The sequence below is a fragment of the Nothobranchius furzeri genome, chromosome 4 (genome assembly GCF_043380555.1).
Source record: "Nothobranchius furzeri strain GRZ-AD chromosome 4, NfurGRZ-RIMD1, whole genome shotgun sequence".
In the NCBI taxonomy this organism is placed as follows: domain Eukaryota; kingdom Metazoa; phylum Chordata; class Actinopteri; order Cyprinodontiformes; family Nothobranchiidae; genus Nothobranchius; species Nothobranchius furzeri.
Window position 1 is genome coordinate 68,949,235 of NC_091744.1, and position 19,608 is coordinate 68,968,842.

The 19,608-nt window shown below is 42.2% G+C and overlaps 1 protein-coding gene across 2 annotated transcripts in view; it reads right to left on the reverse strand.

Moving 5' to 3' along the window:
* The window catches only part of fkbp16 (FKBP prolyl isomerase 16), a 41,661-nt gene extending 22,648 nt beyond the window's left edge, over positions 1–19,013 (reverse strand). Inside the window, exons 1-4 of one of the 2 annotated variants that reach the window (XM_070550386.1) lie at positions 17,947–19,013; positions 17,536–17,705; positions 16,796–16,884; positions 8,894–8,977 (exon numbers count right to left, since the gene is read on the reverse strand). In XM_070550386.1, coding sequence (XP_070406487.1) covers positions 8,894–8,977; positions 16,796–16,884; positions 17,536–17,705; positions 17,947–18,415 — 812 coding nt within the window. In that variant the 5' untranslated portion in view covers positions 18,416–19,013. The remainder of the gene's footprint in view (positions 1–8,893; positions 8,978–16,795; positions 16,885–17,535; positions 17,706–17,946) is intronic. The other variant, XM_054733094.2, reaches the window with a different exon arrangement.
* Positions 19,014–19,608: the final 595 nt, after the last annotated feature.

The window sequence follows — 19,608 nt, forward strand, 5'->3', positions numbered from 1 at the left end:
GGAGAATGCAACGAGTCGCTATATAAAGCAGCCGCAACGCTGCTACCTGCATATAAACTGTGTCGCGGACACCGCCATGTTGAAATGACGCTATGCATTACGGGGCTCCCAGGAGTTATAGCGGCCCGAATGGATTCTTTGTTGGCAGACAAGGAAGAGGGTGGCCGTCACCGGCTGGATAGTCTGAAGGGAGGAGGAGGACCCTGTCAAGTATTGTGAGATGTTCAACAAACGACAGCTTTTCACAGTTTTACTACTGTTCGGATTTCATTCAAATTTTGTGGTCCTCTGGGGACCCCTGGGGGCCTGGAGGACCCAATCAATTGCCTGCCCTACCTATCGACACACTGCGCCTCTGTGTAGATGTGCAACCAATGATCACTTTAAGTGTTGGAGCAAGACTTCCAGTGGTTTCTAACTGATGCACAAAACTGACCATGTTTGGGAACTACAGATGGGACCCTCAAACCTCCACCTTCCCTTTAGCAGCAGTCCTCTTTAACCCTTCTGTGAGAGTCAAAATCAGCAGCAGCAGCAGCTAACTACCAGCTAATTATTAGTTGGGTTGTCACACAGAAGCAGCATGTCTGCGGCTGTAGTCTCTGCTGCCTCTTGGCCAGATCGTTGTTGTAAATGAGAATGAGTTCTCAATCCACTCATCTGATTAAATAAAGGTTAAATAAAAAAAAATTATAAAATCTTTCCAGAGTGGAAGCATTAACTGTTAGCAAAGCCACTACATTTCTGAAGGGGTCTGGCTTGACTTTACTTAATCCAAATCAATGCAAAAGGCAAAGGCCAGCCCCACAGAGCTCAGAAAGCCAGCTCACTAAACACATTTAAATAGATTTTTATGGTGTTGTTTCTGCTGTTAAACAGACAAATAAGATTAAGTATGCATGAAACCACTTCTGTCTTTCATCACTGTGCATCTCATCCCATCATAACTACATCTGGGATTCTTTCATTTACAATCAGATCTTGTCATTTTCCCCGAGGCTTTGAAACATCACATGTGTGATTTAGGTTTTGCTGTGAGGACGTCAGCGGGAGTCTGAAAGTCATTATCTTTGAAGGGAATATTTATAGTGTGTGTGTGTGTGTGTGTGTGTGTGTGTGTGTTTGTGTGTGTGTGTGTATGTGTGTGTGTGTGTGTGTGTGTGTGTGTGTGTGTGTGTGTGTGTGTGTGTGTGAGAGAGAGAGAGAGAGAGAGAGAGAGAGAGAGAGAGAGAGAGAGAGAGAGAGAGAGAGATTGCATGCAGCACGCAGCTACAGATGTCTGATGACGGCACGCTGACGTCTCTGTACGATGAGTCATGATCCATTTTCCCACTCACACATAAACAGTAACACACTCACAGGTGTCACTTGTCACTCCGTGAACTTCCGTTTACTCTTTTCACTCAGGCTGAGGTTCGTCACCTCACATCCCTTCACAGTAGCAACTTGGTACGGTTTGACACAACAAACACGTCTGAATCCTCAGATCCTCTGCCACGTCAGGATGTAAATTCATTCAGCATGTTAACCTGCCCAAACAGACCTGTGTGTGTGTGTGTGTGTGTGTGTGTGTGTGTGTGTGTGTGTGTGTGTGTGTGTTTAGTGCATCACTGTCAGAAACAGCTTGCCTCTCTATGATGCCATCTGCTTCTATTCTGCTGCCGTTACAAATGAGCAACATGAACAAAGAGGGTTTACAAGTTGCTCGGCAACCCTATCGGTTTTTACAAGAAAGTCTGGTCCAGCTTATGTTGCAGGTAAATGGCTTTTTTCTGATTACTTGGAAAAATGTGTGAAAACACGTGAAATCACAAAACCATTGTATGATGAGATGTATTGCAGCCACAAATGCAGAAAAGAAACTGGGTGGTCCCCGTGTTCAAAAAAATCCCAGAAATAAAGTGTGGTGAAGCAAAAATGCTTAAAACTGCCACAGATGCCTAAAAATCTCTCCTTTGGTGGGTTAGTCCTGTTGAAACTAGATAAGGTCCTGTGTGGGGTTGCTGTCCGACCACATCTGAAGGGGAAAGTGTTTACAGTTGTTTTGAAGCCTTGAAGACAGCCTGAAAAGGTGGTTGTTAAAGAACAAGGCAGGACAAAATAACTGTTCAGAGAGAGGCGGTGGCTCCTCAGTTTAGCCCTCTTTGTAATATGAGGTGAAGCGTACAAGCAGTAGCTTGGAATAGTGACGAATATTTAACTGATTACCCTGTTTCTGTCACAAGCAGGATTCACATTAGTCATTCAGTGAAAACTGCTGCTGGTGAAGGTGGTTCTGCCCTCCTCTTGCACCACACACACTTAGCTGTACCAAACACAGCTGGCTGGGGTACAGTGGTGTTTTTCAGAGACGTGTGCCTACCTCTTTAGAGTTCCACTACTGATGGCATGTTTAGGCACCAACATGTGAAAGTTGAATATCAGATTTTAGATTTTAAAGTCCCATTAGTCATCACACACTGATGAAATTACATCTCGGCATTTGACCCATCCCTGTAGGGAGCGGTGAACTGCAGCTGCGGCTGTGCTCAGGAACTGTTTGGTGGTTTAACCCCCAATCCAACCCTTTAAAGCCGAGTGTAAAACAGGCAGGCACTGGGTCCCGTTTTTAAAATCTTTGGTATGACCCAACTGGGATTTGAACCCATGATCTACCAGTCTGGAGGCAGATACCCATGGCCACTGAGCAAGTTTCATTTGTTGTCATTTTAGAGAATTGGGTAAATGTTATGGATGTCCTGAACTGACAACGTGATCAGAAATCGGTCCCGATCATATGGTTTCAGACTCGATCGGGATCGGGCGTTACTTCCCGATCCGGACTTGGATACAGGGTTACAGCAGAGCCAAGAGGAACCTAGCTCAACCTTTCCTAAAAGGTTGTCGTTCTCCCCTGAAGCCCTCAACTTACACACCCAGAGGAAGCCTGAAAAAAGATTCAGTGTCTACCTATATTATAGTATTTATATGGACTCTCAGAGTTAACAGTTAAAATCCAAATGTGAAGAATTTATGTTATTCATTACTTGACTGTTCAAGAAGTGCTCTGATTGTTACCAGAGTTGTTAAATGTTAAAATAAATAAAATAATATTAAATAAAAAGTAAGGAACATTCTGGATCTGTTTCTTTGCTTTCTTTATTCTATTTTTATGTATCAAAAGTAGGGATCGGGACTCGGTATCGGCAGATTCTCAAAATCAAATGACTCGGATTCGAGGGCAAAAAATACCTGATCGGGACATCCCTAGTAAATATACTTAAAACATATTCTTGGAAGGTGTTTTCCAGCCTTGTTGTCTGAGCTGTGATGGCTTTTAATATGACTTTAAAAAAGGAAGAAATATAATGGACATTTAATTCGGATCGACACATCGAAACATTTTTCATGCTACGAGCAAGTTGTAAACACTGCAGCTCTTTGAGAGTAAGATACTTTTTGCCCCAGCAGGAGTTTACATAAATCCCTTTCCCCATAAATGCAGCATTATGCTAGCCCAGAAATCCAAACCATAGACAGTAACCAAAGCTAAATGATTGTGCTCTGCATGTCGGTCTAGCCACGCTCCATAGGAGTCTCAGTAAGCCTGACCAGTATTGTGCAAAGCCAGTCATAGCGTTCTTTCAGGTTGGTGGGTGGGATGAAGCAACTAAGCGGAACAGCTAAAGCCTCTTTTAGAAAGCAATGCAGCCAATTTGCCGCAACTCGAAGCCGACATTGGGGAGCATCACTTGCTTTTCATAGGGTGACAAAAGTCTCGTCCCCTTCTGGTCGGCTCATGGGTCCCCGGAAGTAGATGGGCATGACTTAGGCTCCTATTGCGATCGAAACCACGCTCATTAAGTATTTTTTCACAAGCCGCTCCTAAGGGCGTACGTATATTCATATCAGGTAGGTAAAACCAACGTTTCCTCAACTATATTTGGTATTTCTTTTAAATGCTTTTATTACAATTCTTAGTTGGCCTCCTAAACTTATTTTTACGTGACTTTTTCTGTCTTGTTGCACATAGCAATAAGTAAATATCACGTAAAACTTTGCCTAATCATTCGTGATTTCTGCATGCTGCTGTTTACGTAACCCTGATTGATTCTATTTGTATCCCGCCTGGCTTTGGGACGAGGGAAAACTAATAAGGACATTTTAAATGTCAGGGTATCTCAAATCCGGAAAAAGGTCCGCTCTGACAGCTTCTGGAGTTTTAAAAAGTATTAGAGGGGCATGGCAAGGGTTGGATTTATTTATTTATTTTATTTATTTATTTATTGACAACCTCATTAGCTCCCACCATAGTGTGGAGCTATTCTTTCTGAGGTCTCTTCCATTTCCATTACAAATATTTTACAAAAAAGATGTTTAGTCAGTTAAATTTCTGACTGCATAAAACTAAATCTTGGGTTTTAAATGTGAAGTAAACTCTGATGAAGTCAAATCCATGCCGGTCTCGTTCATTTTGTTTACACTGATGCCTGCCAGCATGGCGCCTACGCTCTGAGAATCACGTGACGTCCGGAGCTCTATAGCATGTGGAGACGGTTTTAAAGACAACTGTAGATTCCCCAAGACTAAACTCTGTCTACATACATAGGATGATTTGCAAGGCTAGCATAATGCCTCATTTAAATGTGGACAGACTGCTGCAGTGCTGTTTGGCTGCAGCACAGAAAGAAATACAGACAGGTCTCTGTGAACTAGACGGACACACTGACTGGCTTCTGCATGATTACGAAAAATCCTCGATCTGTTGGTGAATTTGGCCCAAGAGTGAAAACGCTGACAATGATCAACTGACTGTAAAGCACAGCAACTCTTACCATGTTTTTGGTAATCTCTTAAAAAGCTAACTACCTACATAACTGTTTCTTGAGTAAAAAAAAGTTGTTTAGCTCAGTGTTTCTGTAGAAGAAATAGAAAGCGCCCACCAAAACAATCAGAAAAAGGTTCCTTTTATTAAAAAGTAGCTCACTGTCGGCGACGACGCAGTTCCTGTTTAGCATGTATCCTGGCAATCTGCCTTAGAGCTTTTAAAACCAAATTTACAAAAAACGCTCGACTGCTTTTTCTCTCGTGGTGTTTCTTCTGACAAGAGAAAATCACCACATGGACACGTTAAAGTAACAGAATTATGATTTTCACTGAGAGTACTACTACAGCTTGGACAAATACTGTAAATTTTTATTTTGGGGATTTTTTTTTATTATTATTTTAACAGTTGAAGCAGCAACTGGAACAGATATTCATGGAAGAGTGTGTTTGCCTTTAATCACAGAGTAGTGTCCTTGGCTGAAGATTCTGCTGGTCAGGAGTCATATTTTATGGCAGCTCCATTTCCATTGATGTGCAAGGTTGTGTGTGAATGAAACAACATATCTAAAAACCACTTTAGGACAGCGATAAATCTAATCTCTCCACATTTGAAAAATAAATAAAAAACTCATGCAGAAAGAGTTGGGCATGTGAAACTGTGAGGAAAACTAGTGTTCCTTCCACTTTACACATCTAATCTGAGCTCAACTTGACTCCAGTAAATGTAATCTCTATAAAAAAAAGGGCACCTGACATTTAATGAAAGCATATTTCACTTTGGGAGATTAACTTTTCCATTAAATACCACCCTGACCACAGAAAGCAGAAGTAGCTTTAACTGTGGGCAGTGCTATATTACAGTCAAAGCTGTCGATGTGAGAGATAAGCCCGCTGCGAGCAGACGAGGAAGAAAGTAAACATCCAGGGAGATTAGACGAAGGACATGCACAGTTCAAACAGTCATCTGAGTGGTAAAAATACAGCTGCGGCGCCGAAACAGCCCGGCGTCCAAATTTCAGAGGTTAAAAAGACGGCTGTACCCAGATTTAATTCCTGTTTGCTTTTTGCTAAACATCAACCTGTTTTTGATGACGACACAGCACATAAGTGTGGCAGCAGTTGTTGCAAACAGAGGCGCGCTGCTCACTGAGAACTGAGCCTGATCTTATCTACAGTGTGCTGCAGCTGTCAGTTCTTGCTGGCCTGTTTTCTGGAGTGTGAGGTCTGGGTGTGGTTTTTCTAGTCAGCCCTGCTGGGAAAATGAAACACACTGCAAAAAAAACTGTCCAGGTCACATGACAGTACTGCTAAAACTTATTTTATTCTGCTCTTAAACATCAAAACACAATTCATACTGCCAGTTTCACCTTTTATCAGGTTCTTTACTTGCGTATTTCTATCCCAACAGGGAAGCTGTGTTGGGTTTACTTTCTCGTTGTGCTTTTTCACAGACAAGAGACTTAAAGGTCACATTATTCATTTGACCCAGGTGGCTCTGCAGAGTGAGTCACACCGTGATCGGAGGATAGGTCTTTTCTGAGTGGACAGCATGCTTACACACGTGGAAACAAGGGGAGGGGAGCTCATGTGCATAGAAGTGATAAAACTGACAGAGGCCAGCGCGACTGCGTGGCTGGTGAGTCATCCTACCTGCATGCTAGCGAGAGGCTGTTGTAATGAAAAGCAGAAGTGCTAGATCTTGGCTGGGTCATGTTACACAAGGCGGTATGAGCATAGGAAGAGCTCACACACCCACACACACACCACCACCACCATGATATCCTAAACATGCCGTTAATCCAGGGAACAAAATGACTTTTTCTATTAGTTTTTCTAAAAAAAATTATGAAGTCACCAAAATAAAAAGAGTATACATGAAACGCAGGCTCAGTGGTTTACATCAGCCTGGTACTAACACCTCACTTGTGTAAACATCTAACGGCATTTTGAAATCAGAAGCGTGACAAGAAGCTCAGCACCTTCTGTGTCTGGTGAGGCGTGTCCCAACACTTCTGTGGAGTGACAAAAAATAAATAAATAAAAACAATCTCAGCACAAACATGAGTTAACCCTTCACCTTTTAACCCCAGATCTGATCTCATACACCAATTTGCACCACACCAGCTTTCACTTTTACGTGAAAGGTGGAGGTTGAGACTATTTCGTGTAAAATGCCACACATTCCCTTCCTTTTCACTGGACTTGTTTTATAGGTGTAGAACTAAAAAAAACTTTTTAAATTATTAGTTCTGATTATAGTCAGTCGTTCTGAGTTTTTCATGCAGCCTGAACTTGAAGATAGTCTCCTACCACTATCTTCTGCGTTAGTGTCTGATAGAAAATAGACGGTGAAACACTGGGAACAGCAGAGAACATCTCGGCTAGTAGAAGCTAACTGTTAGCATTAGTAACTCCACCACACAGCGGAACTCCTCCAGGCTTGGAGGATGGGGACACTCCGGAAGACCATCTACGACTCTGTGGTGGCATCAGCAATCCTGTATGGTGAGGTCTGTTGGAACAGCAGCATCACAGAGAGGGAGAGAAAGAAGCTGGACAGGTTGATAAAGAAGTCCAGCTCTGTCCTGGGCTGTTCTCTGGACTCAGTACGAGGGGTGGGGGACAAGAGGATGCTGGCAAAACTCAGGCCCTGTCCACACGTAGCCGGGGATCTGCCAAAACGTAGATATTTTTCTACGTTTTGGCCTGTCATCCACACGAAAACTGAGTTTTTTCACACGAAAACGGATCTTTTTAAAAACTCCGGCCAAAGTGAAGATCTGGGTTTTCTCCGTTTTGGATGTCTGCGTGTGGACAGACAGAACCGGAGTTTTAAGGTCCGCAACGTCACTTTCCGCGACAAAAAAATGCTGACATCACGTGTGCGACCTGTGTTTACACTAGCCGACAGCATGGATGCCCTCAGAGCTGCGCTCGCTTTATCAATTGTCCAAGCGCTTTTTGCTTGTTTGTTTTTGCAAGCGGAATTACTGCTCCTTGCGGAAGACCACTGACGAAGGACGAGATTAACAACGGGGGAAGTACTGCCGCCTACAGGTCTGGCATGTCCTTAACAACGTATTTATCCGGGTACGTGTGGACAGTTTTTTTTTAAACGAGGTGTGTGGATGCAAGTTTTTGGAGGGGCGGATATTCGTTTAAAAAAAACCCCGGCTACGTGTGGACTAGGCCTCAGATCCATGCTGGACCATGAGTCACCCCCCCCCCACCCCCCACCCCCTCTGCAGGATGCCCTGTCTGCTCTGGAGAGCAGCTTGTCTCTGAGCAGAATTAAACAGACAGAGTCTAGCTGGCCAGACTAGTTAGACTCTATAATAGCCACTGCTAATGGAACCCATACATCTGTAACATCCCACTACAAATGTCATCATCTTTCAAGATATGTGCAATACTACTACTGCTCTCGTTATGTGTAATAAGCATCTTAATTTACAATTGCTGTACTCTTGCGTGATATCTTGTGTGCTGCGATCCTGCTGTACCTGAGCTGTTGCAATGATGCAGTTTTCACACTGAGGGAAAAATGAAGGTATTCTTGTTCTTAAAACATCAACAATGTAAAGCAAATAGATTCAGTAGCAGAGTTGTGTTGCTGCTATCCGATCCAGGGTGAGATGTTCAAATATCAGGAAATAAGATTCCCAAACCTGCCGTCTGAAGCTCAGCTGTGATGTGGCTTAGTTCTAGTTCCTATAGAAATGCTGCTCCAGTGTTTGTTGCTCCCCAAGAGCGACTCACAAGGCATTCAGTCCTACTGGAGACCAATGCAAATATATCGATTAAATGAGTGTTCAACACCTTTAAGTTTATCCCAATGATAATATTTCCTCTGTGATTTTTTAATACCATAAATTCTGCCTTTAAGCTCATTGTTCACAAGGTTCTGGAAACGTTTTACACACATCTTCAAGAGAAATCCTTTTCTGTCTATCAGCTATTAGCTTAACAGCATGCTCCTGTTTTCGGTGGAAGCTTGTCGCCCATGAGCTGAGCTGCACCTGGTTCATGTTTTCTACTACATGATTATAGGTAATTCAGCTGTGTGCCGGCTGGTCTGCATGTTTACCTCCTCTCAAAATTGTCATCTGTTCCAGCCGCCCTGCTTGTTGGATGTGGGTCCACCTCCAGCCCAGCACAAGAGGGGCGCTTTCTGTGGAAGATGTTTTACATATTTCACAGATTTATCTATTCGTTTGTTGAAATTGTAAAGTGGCAACTTATGAAAAACAGTTTCTTTAAATTGTTAACATTTATTTATTTTGTTTCAAAACAATGGACCTTTAGCTGTTTCAAGTTGAAAATAATGTTCAGTGTCACCTGTTAGTTGGGACATGAGTTCAGAATGTCTTCTACTACATTTTAGCTTGTCATCAACGTTAATCCGTTTTCCATTTCCGGTACTGATTAGCTGTAACAGCCGTCCTGATTAAGGTTGGTACCTAAAGGTATTTAGTTGTGTATGTAAACCCAATGATTATTTTCTGAGTGCAGTCCACTCTTTTATGAGATCTCTTGCAAACAGGCAGATGATGTCAACTGTAATAGTTGATTTTAAACGCAGATTTTTGCTCAAAACTTGCAGTTTTATAGACATGTCTGTGTATTTTAATGTGAACTTGAACTGGATTGACTTAAAAAAAAACAACTTCATTTTAGATCCACGTCATGTGGAGACTTAATGAGGGCTCATTCAATTCCTCCAGTGGTTCGTGAGATATTTTGGTTAAAGAATTCACAATTTAATACCAGCTTCTTTAGCCAGTTTAGGAGTATCTGTTGTGGATGGCTTTCTGTTGATGGGACACTGCTATTTAGCTCAATGTCCATAAAAATAAGTTATATTTTTATTTTTTATTTAGGTTAATTGACCTACTTGAAATGGGTTGACTCCTAATGTTAACCAGTCTAACTTCTATTAAACGCAACAAACTTGTTTATGAAGGTAAATCCTGAGTCTCTAGTCAGACATCTGGACCTGGATGACTAAGAACCAAACCAACAATACAGAATTTTCCCATAAAGTAAAGCTTTACTCAGCTTACTCCACCCTGCTGCTGTGAGGCCAGACCTGTAAGAATGTTTTGATGTTTTGATCGAGACTCTCTCAGGCATCAAGTCCACCTCCCTCGGGTTGGAGGGAGATCCCTCTCTACCCTGCTGCTGCAGAAGGACTTGTTTGTTTTTCTTTCTTTAGAACCTGACAGTAAGTCTCCAGTGGTTTCCAGTTTCATAACAGTTTTTTTTTGTTCAGTAAGTCCTCATCCTGCTTCAGAATCTAACCCGGAGAAGTCTGAAGGGAAAATACTAAATACTACTCATTTTTTATGGTGTACATTCCTGAGCTGATAAGTCCTCATTTTTGTTTGGATGATTGTTTGAATGCAGTGTTGTAGTGAGAGGTTGAGGCCATATTAGGCCTTACTGATAAAAGTGAAAAAAGACCTTCTCAAAAATGGGTGATGACAGCTTAAAATCAGTGGAAGTGTAACAATGCCCCCCCCCCCCCCCCCCCCCCAGCTGCTTTTTACATTCTTTATCTCTGAAATGAAAGATTTGTTGTTACTTGCCAGGTCAAATCAGTTTGATAACATGAGCTTTTTCAAGAAGTGAAACACAAGTTTCATTCAGTGTGCAGATTTGAAAACAGAGCAGAGAATGTTTTTTTCATCACAATATTTAAAAGCGAAATTAAATATTAAAAAAAAACTTCTATTTTTGGTTTTGTTATAATTTTCCTTTGCTATTTATGGACTTGGTCCTGGTACTCTCTGGTCTCGTTAATGTCTTGGTCTCAGGTGGTGCGATCCTGTAACCTTTATTAAGAATGAGTTCCAAAGAAGCTTCAGCTCAGCATCCTATCCCTAAAGGGACCAACCAGTGGTGCAGATGCTTGGATACAAAACCATCAGGATTAGAGTCCTGTTCTGTGAGGGGAGCTTAAAGATCAAGACAATATGAAGAGAAGTGGCTGACGGAAAAACGTAATAAAAGATGGTCTCCCTGAGAAATACAATAAGATGTCATCTGAGGTTCTAGAGACTGCTTAAAGATTCAGCTCTGGTTTCCCTCCTGAGGAAAATAAAGAGAAGGGTCTCCACCAAAACATCTGCTCAAATACATTTTGGATACAGTGTTGAGACTTGGACAAAAAGTCCAGTGATGCTGTTTGGCCCAAGTATCAGATATTACTTCATTTGTTTTGCTGATGGTGACACAAAAAGAGAGTTGGACTGAGCCCCTTGGCTGTGAAGGTGAGCTCACCTTCCATGTGGGAATACAGCTCTAACTAAAGGTGTGCTTCCACTACAAGAACTTCAGGGTAAATGTACAGGAACTTTCATCATGCACGCCACTTGACAGGGCCGCCAGAACAGCCATTTTCTGAAACCTTTGGTGTACCTGAGTAAAGGTAGGGACTCAGAATGGCTTGGTGGAGTAGCTGAGTGGATTTTTAACTTTACGCTGATAGGGAGCCTAACCCCAAAATTCCACTATCTCCACTCCGCCCCCGCTTTCCGCTGCCGCTCGCTTCCGAACTCAAATTATACTATACCCGCTCTACAACGGCTCCGCTCCGGTGCGGAGACCTGAGGTGCGCAAACAGGCATGCGCGGGATTTTCGAGATCTTGCGATACAGTCCGAGCAATAAACGCGGAAGTTAGATCCAAACACCCGTTGTGTGGGAGAAGCATAGAAATGAACTGTTTAATCTGCCCATCATTTGTGTTGAGAGATCAGCAGTGTTTGGATCAACAAAGGGTGAGTACTTTGATAGTAGAAACTGTATTTATGGCTTATTTTTGTGCATTTAAAGTTCAACCGCCATTGATACTTGTTAAAAGTTGTTAAACCTGTGCATATGAAACAAAAAACGCTTTTTGTTTATCGATTTATTGTGAAATAACAGAAGCTGTGCTTGCTCCCTTTCCTGTTGGGCAGCTGTGATTTCTGTCCATTGACTGCGGAGGTGCTCCGGCGTCCGGCAAAAATAGAATCGATCCAATTTTCGCCGGATAGCGGAACGGCGGGCGGCGCACTGCGCCGCACGGCCGCAGTAGTGGAACAGCTCTGATTGACTACAACGGGACCGTTTTTGCTGCGGAGTTCGTGCCGGAGCGGAGATAGTGGAATTTTGGGGTAAGTTTCCTCCCTTTCCGGTCGGCTCATGGGTCCCCGGAAGAACTAAAACATGAATGCAAGTCAATGAGGCTAAAAGAGCTATTTTCTAATCCGCTTTGCCTCACGTCCTGGATCGTACATATGTTGTACTGCAATTTAAATGAAAACTAATGATGGGTGTTTCGACCACGCCAGTCACGTACTTTCAGATTTATCATTTTGTAAAAGTTCGTAACTAACATGACTACAAACTAGACATCAGCACGATGCATATGTGACATCACCACAGAATCTCCTCACCTCTAGCGTAGCTGCTACTTACCACATGGCCAGATTTATGGTGTTTTTCTCCTCCTGAAGGAAAAATTTGAAGTTCGCAAAACTTACAGCTATTTTCCCTCTGTTTTCTCCGTGTCTGGTTCGATGACGTCACTTTCCTGATGCACGTTTGTAGTCCTGGACTTATTTTCACACAAAACCTAGAATAACATTCCCCTCTCAAAAATAGTTGGAATCAAAATGCTTCTTTAAAATTCACGGACATCATATGTGAAATCCATGGCAGACAACAAGCAGAATTAGAAAATAGCGTTTTTAGCCCCACTGACTTGCATTCATTTTTTTTCGTTCTTCCGGGGACCGTGGTCCAGAAGTTGATTGGCACGACTTAGGCTCACTATTGGTTGTAAAAGCAGGAAATTACATCAGCATGTTTGTCCAGTTATTAGAAGAGTTGCTTGTGAAGCAGAATGGAAGCAAAAGAAAGTAAGCACAGATCGCTTCTTTAAAATCACTGTTACTGTCATGGTTCTGCTGCCTTCTCATCTTGTTTTGCTCCTCTAAGTTTTTTGCAGGTGGGCGTGTCGGAGAGTCACAGCTGCGGCTGATTTCCCATCAGCATGGCCAGGGGATTTAAGGAGCGGTGTTGCCACACTTCAGCACCGGTTGATACTCTCACGTTGGTATCTGCCCTGGATCCTCGTCTCAGTTCCTGCCTGCCTGAAGTGTGTTTGCCTTAACATTGCTCACCTCCCCTCGCTGCCCGCCCTCCACCGTCCACCTGCCCTGGATCAACCTCAACCATGAACAGCTCGTCTCCGCCTGACCCCTCTCTGCACAGACCAGACTTGCCTCCGCCTTCAGCCCGTTCTCAGCCCAGCACCACCCAGAGTTACATCCTGTCTCGTTTGGAACAGCGCCCTTAGTTTCCCTTTAATTTCTTTTACAATAAACATTTTTGTACTTTCTTACCTGTGTTTCCATGAGTGATTTTTTCATGTGGGTCAGGAAACTTCCACCCATCATCATGACAGTTACTAAAGTCCCAACACCGAAAAATACAGCAGAATTTCCCCCACAACAACATAATTCACTGGGCTCTGTTGTTTCATAGACCTCCATAAAAAACGAAGCTTCTTACAGTCATTGAACATCGCATTTTACATTATGCCGCTGCTCTCAACCCCCGAATGGATTAAAGTATGCACTTCGACAGAATAAATCTTTGAATGATATTAATGTTACTGCGGATGCTCTTTGAAGCTGATCAGTGACATCACTCACTGCCGAAGCAGTCGCGATAAGCTGACGTCTGTGCAAAGTCCTGAAAGGGCTGAATTTATGTGGGGACACAACAGCTGAGAGGACCGGGCCATTGTTTTTCCCCGTCTCAGAATTTACCCTAAAGTTCTGTCAGTGGAAACACAGCTTAAGTTTTTTTTCAGGTATTTGTGTTCAAAAAGTTTCGGATTATCCAAAAAACAGGAATTCAGACAGACCAGACTTTCAGTTTTATGTTATAAACTCTCACTCAGTAAAACATGCTGGAGACAAACATCAGCGCTGGTGGAAAAATAAAAACAAAAACAAAAACAGACGTCATCCCATGCGATAATCCAAAAGAGAAGTTAGAGGGCTGTTAGATATTTATGAAAAGAGAAGCGTGAATGGATTTCAATGAAGTTGGGGAAGTCATTTTTGGGTGTGTTTCTATGTATGAATCAGACAAAATGGGTTTGATTGCATTTTTAAAAAAACAGCTATTTTGTGTAAATGTAAAATGGTCATTTCTATGCAAAAAGGAAACAATTTGATATATTTAAAAATAGAGGAAATCTGTGCTTTTTAAAAAACACTAAATTATAGACAAAGCAAATAAAAAATAAAATAAAGCCGCTGCCGGAGATGTTTCTTGTTATCGACTTTGGAGATGTCCAAGGTTGAAGGAGCTGTCTGGTTCCTGAATGTACCACAAGTGAGAACATTGTGCTTGTCTAGACATCAACAAACATTAGCTTCGTTCCTTCTTCGATAAACACCAGCTGACTAAAAGGATGTGTGCCTGTATACGTCTAACCTGTTCCCTTTTTTACCTTAAATGTGAACTCTGAAGGTTATAAACTCCACCTGTTCAGTTCATCCCAAAGCAGCTTATCTGTAGCAGACAACACAACCTCTCCAGGCAGTTCTTTACCCTTGTTTCCACCTTTTTCCATGGAGCCATGGTTCTGATCGTATCAGACAGAGCGGCCAGCGTACAAGCCACACTCAGAACTCCAGACCACTCCACAGTGCCACCATGTTCAATCACGCTGTCTGACCAGCTTTATCCACTCTGAAGTGCTCTCGGCAGCAGGGGGTTGACAATCAGTGCGTCTGCTTGAGAACAGAGAGGGGTTAATGAGATTTTCCCTCCTTGTCTCACTGTCATTTTACACCACAGACATGTTGAGCTTAATCTGAGCTCCACCACGACATCTGTTGCAGCTAGTTGTTTGCCTTGTTTGCAGCTCACGTGATCAAATGTATTTAAAGAGCAAGTCACCCCCTACAAGAAACTTACTTCACTCCCACTTCATGTTTGAAAAATGCAACAAATGCTGTTGCCTGGCAGACCGAGAGGGCAGAGCCGCTAACAAATACACACACAGGCTCACAACGGCATTGTGACATCATAATGTACCAGTTAGCATCATAGCATACCTCTTAGCCAATAGCGGTGGCAGATTTTAATTCAAATACAGTGCAGAGTTTTTACCTGTTGACGGCGCAACACTGACAGTTTTAGGCAGAATATTTAAATTTTAACTTAGATGCACTGAAGTACCAAATTATTGACAACACGTGTCTGAAGAACAATTAGACACTCGTTTATATAGTTTATCAGCAAAAAAAAGTTGATTTGGGGGTGACTTGCTCTTTAAGCATCTGATAGCATTTTCATTGCCCTCCAGCAGAAAAGAAGGAAAAGAGTGTGATGATGTGTTCAAGTGTTTGTTTGACTTAGCAGAATGCCCCAGGAACTACAGGATTGATTTTAATGAAACTACCAGAAAGTTTGATGCACTTCTGCAGCTGAGCCACTTTGAGATGCAACAAAACACAAAAATGGCTAAAGCTCAGTAGATTTTACAAATATTGAACTAAATGTTTTATGCAATGGCAGTTGAGAATCTATTGCAACACATGCTTTGAGTGGTAAGCGAGTGAGCAAAATCTTGCACCACAAGGCAGTTAAGATATGCATTCCTTCAATGATTGCAAGGCCTTGAATAATGGACAATTTTTGGTCATGAACGGCAACATCCAGCAACATTGCAGTGAATGATCAATTTTTAGATAAACAGCCAATTTCCCAATCATCATACAAAAGGAAAAAAAATATTCCATCAAGTGGAAGGCTTAATACAGCTCTGGGAAACCGTACTTTTCTCCAGTCGCTTGAACAACCAGAGCAAATCGGTTTCAGTGCAACAAACAACATCCTGCTTGCAGAGCTTACATGAAGCTCTGATTGTCTACCTTGCAGTTCAAATAAGTTTGACTCCATGGCACACAAGCCTAATCAGTAGCATCAAAGCAATCATTAACCAGCCTCCTTCTCCACACACAAACACAAGGAGAGAATCTAAATAACAACCCAACGCTCCTCATCATCACCTCTCACACAGAGCTCAGAAATAAAAGCGGGACCAGCTGAGTAGCATTTAGAACAGGCAAAAGCAGGACGAAAACATGTTCTCACTACAAAATGTTCAGAACATCTGAATAATGTCAATCACGACTTAAGTCTCTGCTACCAAACAGGATGTGACACATACAGCTATAGTTGCAGATGTTCATGCAGCTTCTTTAGAAATGGGACAAGCTTGTCATTTTAGGGTTTGCTGACATGTTTTGTTTCAGCTGAAATGTAGAGGACCTGCTGTTCACCAGCATGGCAGTCAGAGTGTTTTAAACCAATTAAGTTTATTAAACTTGAATGGCAGAGTCGACAAATCCATAATTTTACTTTTGATGAAAAGTGCATTGGAGGGAAAGGTTTTAATTTCCATAATCACAAATCAACCCAAACGAATTTAATAAATCATATAAAATAATAACATTTGTGTTGCATGCATTCAATTCTATACATTTCTGCAGTGTATCCTCACTGAATAACAAGTGTAAACAACTCAATTTGTAAACAAGAGCTTTTCAGCATTGGCGCACCAATCTCCTCTGTGTTTATTCTGGCTCTTAAATGGTGCAAAGGTTATAAACCCGAGCCATTGGTTGTAACACGAGCAGCACTCTCCCATAGGTTAGGAGGCTACAAACACGCCACGGATAGGCTGCATCTGAACGGTCTCAGGAGGAAGCCATCTGCTCCTGTTTATGGTCCATTAACCCCCTCTGGATACTCAAGCTGCCCCCACAGCAACAGGTTCAAAAGGGCTAACAGATGATATTCAGAAGCTGTCTGGTGCTGAAGAAAAGATAACTGCCAAAGTCCTGATTTTGTGTGACTGTATGTAGATTTGCATAAATATATGTTACAAAATCAAAAAATGACCAGAAACTCCTTACCTTCCTAGAAGTCCGTAGCCGTACTGGGAATCTGCCAGCAGTAATGCGATCTCGCCCTTCTTCATGGACATGACACACTCCTCTAAAGCCTACAGGTGGCAAGAAACACAATTCCTGGGACACTTGAATGTAATTTTTCTTATTTCTTTGTGTTTTCAGTTTATTTATCAGCATCATTTACTTTGACAGAGATTTGTCCCTGTTTAGATTGCTTAGCTTATTTAATATTTTATGTCCTCTGATCGTTAGTTCCCCTCCCTGACACTGCTGTGCCACCTTCTCACCTGTTCTCAGTCAACAGTCTATGTCCCTGTATTACCAGTCCCCAGGGTTTCTGTTTCATATTCTGCTGTAGACTTGCCATACATGTCTGCTCTTTACCTCCAACCATGACACAACCTTTATTTCTACATCACATTATTGTCAAGTAATGCTGTTTAATTACCTCAGGATTAACTTTGCCCTGTCTTTTTCTCCTTTCATCAGCAATACCTTTCATTAGTAATGATTGTATGTTCACTCTATGAGCGTGCTGCTGCTAGCTTTCAACACATTCATGCTTATGAATCCACTAGAATGGACTCAGTGACCTATTTCTGTTTGTTTGAAACACACACACACGCACGCACGCACACACACACCCACACACACACACACACACACACACACACACACACACACACACACACATACACACACACACCCACACACACAGGTGAAGATCCTGCCATTAGGCTTACCTGAATCACATCCCCCTCTCCAATCACAAACACAAGCTTGCAGTCCTTCTCCACTACGGTTCGGTCCTCAAGAACACCCTGCATCTTCACAGTGACCTCCTGACCCCAAACGGGATGAAGGACTTGTGAATCCCCATTTTGCAGCACTTTCTTCCTCAAAAGCCGGTCCTCTGTGTCAGGAGCGTGGAAACGGACACACAGTAAAAAGTGGGATTATGCTAGCTGTGGATTTGTTTGTCCCAGAGGCTCTTCAGAGGGATTTTTTTATTTTAGTCTATGAGATTTATACATTTTTATTATTATTTCAACAAAAAAAAAGAAAGAAAGGGGAAATTTTTTATATTCTCAGAGGATGCCTTCTAAAATCTAAATTCTCAACAGGATGCGTTCTGCCTTTGGATGTTTTCTCACCTGTGATGTTCTCCCAGTTCTCAGCTGTGAACAGCTCCTCAAAGGGAGTATACGTCCACTCCTCTACAGCATATTCTGGGAAGAGAATCTCGGCCGAGCTGTCCCACTCCAACACATCATCCTCTGTTGAGGGGTCTTGAAATCGAACCATCTTCCAGCTGTTTGTTTTCCTCAGCTTTCTGCGTTCCTTGCATTCTGTCTCTTTCCTCTCCTCCTTGGAATGAGTTGAGCTTTTTACCTCAGTGGTCCTACTTCTCTCAGCGCAGCCTCCAGTTTCAGCCTGCTCTTTCCCACAGGGTTTCTCACCTTCCTCCACAGGCCCACACGGCCGCTCAGTCAGAGAATCGCTGCCAGCATGTTCAGAAACGGTTTCTCTTACCTCAGGCTTGGTAATGTCTTCTGCTGGGTCCTTCTTCTCTTCACAATACGTCTCCATTTCTTCACAAAGAGTGATGGACACCATCTGCATTAGCACCAAAAAGAGATAATCCGTAGTTGCTCAGCCAGCGATCCACTGGGATGCAGATAAGTCCTTCTCCGAGGCAACTATATTTTATTTGAATGAAAAAATGTCTGTGTCGCAGCATTTCCAACAATCCACGTTGTGGTCAAGTAAATCTAACTCGGACTGCATCCGAAATGTTTTGGTTCATCAGATATTTCCGAAGATTTGCCCTGCCTGCAGCTTCTGTTGCACTTTGACCCCCTTCCCCTAACAGACTACATCCATCTGAGTCAACTTCGTTCTGTGATGCAGCAGCAACAGAAAAAAAAGATCAATGTGAAGAACCTGCGCAACGAAGCCCTCGCAGCCAGCAGGCTTGTGCAGTGGTAATCTGCAGGATTAGAAGGGGAAAAAAACTAATCTGACAGAACGTCTGTAAGCTTCTTAATGACCTCACTGTCCTGCTGCAGAATGCTGTTTTCATGAGGGCAATATTGTGATATCTGCTGCTAAGAACATGGAAAATTGAAGCTTTAACTTGTTTTAATTTGAGTGACACCATAAGCCATTAAGCTACAATAGCCAGCAGGACGGAGAAGAAAAATCACCGGTATCCTGTTCAATTATCATCTTTATCTACATATTTAATAAGTAAATAAATGTTTTTAAGCACTAAAGCTCCTATTAGCCATTTTTTCAGTAGGATGACACATAAAAACAGTATTTTTAAGAAATAAAATATTTTGAATCTGACGTGTTCACTTTTGGGTAACTCCAATCCAACAGCTGAGATCACAAAATATGAGTGGGGAAAAAAGGGGTTGTTTATTTTCCAAGAAAACCTGTGATGGTATTTTCATCTAAACAAAAACTGATCTAAGACAGGAGTCCGTGCATGTGATGATTCTGCTTTATGCATGATTTTATGATTATAAAACAAGACTGAGTTCTAACAACAAGTTCTGCATGACCTCAATTTAGGTCTTCAAACCTTAAATTTATGTACATTTTATTTGCCACCAAACTGTGTCACTAGAATGTAACCAAGTATGTTACTATACTTATCTAAGCCTACTTTTGATTTTACTCCACTACATTTTAAAGCAGTTATCTGCACTTTCTACTCCATTACATTTTCTAAAACGTTTCTAAAGTAAAAGTACTTTGTGTTTTGTCTGACTACTCTATCCTCAGTTTGATGGCCCCGGCAGCACATT